Source organism: Poecilia latipinna, unplaced genomic scaffold (assembly GCF_001443285.1).
Source record: "Poecilia latipinna isolate Pla-1442-1.1 unplaced genomic scaffold, P_latipinna-1.0 Scaffold6411, whole genome shotgun sequence".
Lineage (NCBI taxonomy): Eukaryota > Metazoa > Chordata > Actinopteri > Cyprinodontiformes > Poeciliidae > Poecilia > Poecilia latipinna.
In genome coordinates this window covers 1,186-5,779 of record NW_015119027.1, presented here as the reverse complement: position 1 = coordinate 5,779, position 4,594 = coordinate 1,186, and the positions used below count along the sequence as shown (strand labels likewise).

The 4,594-nt window shown below is 38.4% G+C and overlaps 1 protein-coding gene across 1 annotated transcript; it reads right to left on the bottom strand.

Annotated features, from left to right (window-relative positions):
* Positions 1-379: 379 nt before the first annotated feature.
* On the bottom strand, positions 380-3,423 carry LOC106943923 (potassium/sodium hyperpolarization-activated cyclic nucleotide-gated channel 1-like; the record flags this gene model as incomplete). The annotated part of the gene is made up of 3 exons (XM_015027217.1): positions 3,266-3,423; positions 1,860-2,078; positions 380-526 (listed from the first exon to the last, which is right to left on the bottom strand). Coding segments are annotated over exons 1-3 (519 nt in total), but the record flags the coding sequence as incomplete, so codon positions are not given.
* Between the last annotated feature and the right edge of the window lie 1,171 nt (positions 3,424-4,594).

Genomic DNA, 4,594 nt, shown 5'->3' with positions numbered 1-4,594 from the left:
TCTTCAGCTCCCTCTAGCATCTTCTGTGAGTCCATTCAGTAGATTAGCATTCTCACAGCTGTTTCACAAACAGTCATTTTTTTGAGTATTTTTATTTAGTTTTTACTTGGGTGAGGTGATCTCGACGCTTCATGTGTATATTTCAATCATTATAAAAGCAGCTTAATGCTCTGTTAATAAGGTTCTCTGCCCTCATACAGCCGTTACTAATCAGATTACAACACTATTAACATTATCATGGAAAGTAAGGCAGCCATATTGGATTATATCAATAATTATCTGAGCATCATTGAGAACGGGATGCTCTCATTTATGCTGACATGGTACGACTTCTATGAATCCAAACTCAGTTGGGCTTCACACATTTTCGTAAACCGACCTCTCGCAGCGGCTCGTTCAGCTCCTCCAGGATGCTCTCCTCGTCGAACATCTTGCCCTGATATCGGTGCTCATAATAGTCGTGGATTCTCTGCCTCATGTCAGCAGGGAGCTTGTGGAAGGACATGTACTGCTCCACTTGCTTGTACTGTGACAAAACAACAAGATTTCAACTTTTAAAACCCGTTCAGAACCGCTCCAAGAGTCCGACTCGCAACGGCAGCTTTAAAGCGACTGCTTCTCCTGCAAAGACAAAATGCAAAGTCATGTCAGAATGAATATATTAACCTGATTGATGTGCTGGCTCAGAGGTGGACTATAATGTATCTCATTATGTTAACAGTCAACTGTCAGGCCATCTGTGAAACCTGCTCGCAGTGCGGTGTTGTGGCTCTGCCCCATCTGACAATTACAGTTGTGCTCTGCAGGCTGCAGCTAATGACATTAACCAGCGTGTCCTTCAGCAGTGTACTCTACCAGCAGACCAGCGCCGACGATCACAGCACCCAGTGTACGTATGGCGCTTCCTGCCATAAGCCTCTGCTCTGAGGTTATTAAATCTGTGCCTTATCTCGTTTTATCCCTCACAGAGTCGGACATGGAGATCTAATAGCGAGTTCCCCTGGATATTCCTCATTTTTTTAAGGTTTTTGTCACCATTTCACATCAAAAAACAGTGAAGCTTCTGCTGCCCATCTATAAATATTTAAACAGACTTTAGGTGAAAAATAAGTATTTGTAACGAGGGTTAGCGAACTGTCATCAAATGAAAAACATGATTTTAACCAGACATAAAATTGTATTTGTTATGTTAATATAATACATACAGTGCCTTACAAGAACATTCACACCTCTTGAGGCTTTTTCAGATTTGGTCACATTACCTCAGTGCAACTTATTGGGATTGGTTTATTTATTGGTTTATTGGGATGATGTCAACAAATTGCATGGAGGGTTTCTGCAGGCTTCAGCAACTCAAATGTAGGATTTTTTAAAAATCATTTTGAATAAAATTTAAGATCTGTGTGAGAACAGAAATGTACAAAAGAAAATACAATATTTCATATACATATAAAATTGCACTTACATGCAAAATATGCTAAAAATACCCATAAAAGACGCAAAAAGCTATCTAGCTACCTACCAAAGCTATATTAGCAGCTTGTTAGCAGTAGCCTTAACTGTCTTGAGTTAAAAAAAAGAAATTAAAAACCTTACAAATACAAATCCAGCCAACACAAAATTTAAGACCTGTGATTAAAATATTTAACGCCTACTTACATTTCAAAAAAATTAAGGCATTAATTTTAGACAGTGAAATTTAAGACTGTTTAAGAACACAGTTTATTTTTACTATGAATTATTATTAAGGCTAGTGACATGCTTGTGTATATAATATCATAATCTGCCGGATTGGAGCATTTCTTTTTCTAAAGGTTCAGCTGCTTAAAGGTATCCTAACACAACAAAACAAATCTCACCTTTTCTTGGTACTGCCTCCTGGAGGAGTCCAGAGACTGGATCAGAGCTGTGGCGTGACCCACAAACATGGCGAAGCAGGTGGCGCCCACGATCATGCTGAGGATGGTGAGCCAGACGTCGGCCATGCCGATGGGCGGGTACAGGCCGTACCCGATGCACAGCATGTGACTCATGGCTTTGAACAGGGCATAGGAGTACTGCTGACCCCAGGTGTCGTTCTGGAGGAGAAGTGGAGGCGGAAAGAAAAACTTCATCAGTAAGAACGCTGCAGCATACTGCAGCTGCATCGTGTCTGTGGGAGCTTTGTTGGGAGTTTCAGAAAAAAGAGTCCAAGTGGTGAACATTTTATCCTGCCTGTTGGGAACCATAACTGCTTATGTTTAAGTTAGTGTTCCTAATATCATGCTAGCACTTACTTTAGCTTCTGTTCCACCAATCAATACACAGAGGATCAGAAAAGAAAAATGCCCAAGAAGAGAAAGAGTAAAAATATTTAGTCATTTAAACACTAATATTCAGTATGTTAATGAGGAGTAGAAAACCTTCAAATATGGCCTGTTAAGTCTGTAGGTGTGAAATGATTAATCGGTTTAATCGTGATTAATTGATTATCAAAATAATTAAGTAATTGATTAATCATTAACTGGAGTATACAGCCTGTAAAGAACAACATAGTCAGAGCCTTAAATCATGCAAAACTGTACAAAATATATACATTTTGCATTTAAGATATAAAACAAACCTTTATCTATAAATGCAGCTGTGGAAAAAATGAAGAGCCCACTGCATGAACCCCATTAAAAACCTCCTGCTTCTTCCATCAAATATTGTTTCTGAACTCTTCCCAAGTTAAAACATTAATATTGTTGTTTCTAACTGAATCTGAACTTCTTTTCTTTGCATTATTTAAAGTCTGAAAGCTCTGCATCTATTTTGTTATTTTGACCATTTCTCATTTTCTGCAAATAAATACAACATTTTTGCTTAGGATTTCAGAGATATGTTTCCAGTAGTTCACAGAATAAAATATTCATTTTACATATACCTATAAAAAGTAAAATCAAAGGGACTGATCATTTGAAGTGGCCTCTTACTTTTTTCCAGAGCTGTATGTTCTACCAGAACTCCTTAAGTGGCATAGCTTAGCACACACTAAAGAAATGCTGCAATTTAGGTTAAAAAATAAATAAATTCTTATTTAAATTGTTTTATTTATTTGCATGTTTATATAATATTGTATAAAAGAGGCTTAAATTAAGTCATTTTATCCAATTAATCCTCAGGATAACCTATACATTCATCAATAACTAAAATAATCATTAGTTGAAGCCCTAGTTTGAATACAACATAATGTTATTTTGGGATTTGGGATTTGGGATTCGAATCTGCCCAATAATTCCCTTACCACCATTTTGTTCCGGGTGACCCAGCAATCCGGAGGGAAGTCCTGCAGCATCGGCACCAGGAACTGCAGACAGCCGTCCCAGTGGCACAGCAGCAGCATCATGCCAATCAGGTTCATGATTCGCACCATGGCACTGGCAAGATCGTACGTCATGTGAAAGACCTACGATGAACGGGAAACAAAATGGGACAAGACGTGATGAAACGCTCACACTTTGAAAACAAACTTGAGATTTTAACTCTCTCCCCTGACATTTGGGGACCTGAGATGAAGTGCAGCATCTACTTTAGAGCAGCAGAGGGTGTTTAAGTGGCTTTAATCAGTTAGTATACAGCGTGGGTAAACACTGCCTCAAAGAAGCAGCTTAAAAATTAAAGCTGCACCAAGAAATTGGCGTATTTTTAGCATCATTTAGTCAGGATGGAAAAATCAAATCTTATTCTGAACATAGTGTGCACCAAGCTAAGAGCTACCAGGCTGTGCTGACAACATCCCTCTTCAGTGTGGCCGCTGTTACAGAGTGAAGACTTAAAGTTAGCTATTATATCAGTGAGTGGGTAGTAATGATGCAAAAAAAGACACAGAGGGGATACAAGCTGCAATTTAAAAGAAAAACCTAGATTTTTAGCAACATGTCTAGAAATTTGGACCAGGGGGCGCAAGAGGGGACCTCAGAAAGTGGGAGGGAAGATGAAGAAGAAAACTGAAAGAAAAAAATGTAATCAGACATTTTTTTTATCATAAATATTTAATTATCAACTGGTTTTGTGATGCCAACTACATTAACTGGCAACTGAACGTGTAAAAAACAGTTTAAAATGTCTTTTAGGTGATCATGTTTGTCCACATTTCAAAATGATGTAAAATCGCAGTGGAATGGAGGAGTTTCTCCGCAGGGAAAGATTCCAGAACTATGTTCCTCGGCTGGCCTGGGAACGCCTTGGGATTCCCCCAGATGAACTGACCCAGTTCGCTGGAGAGGGGGAAGTCTGGGCCTCTCTGTTTAGGCTGCTGCCTCCGGATTAAGCTAAAGGTAATGGATGGATTTTAGAATAATATAAACTATATTTTACAGCAATCGCTTTCTGACAGGGTGGACTGAGGATTCCCCTGCATTCTAACTGATAGAGAACAGACTAAAATATAATCCTTGGTTTCTTTTTGGACAGTAGCCAATCATAGTTAAACTTACTGAGTTATTTATAAATAAAATTGAATTTATTAAAAATAAAGTTCTTGGCATCCTCCAGTCCATGGCATCTACGTTTTTATTTTGTTTTTTAATTATGTAAAGCACCTTGAAATGCCTTGCTGCTGAAATGTGCTATA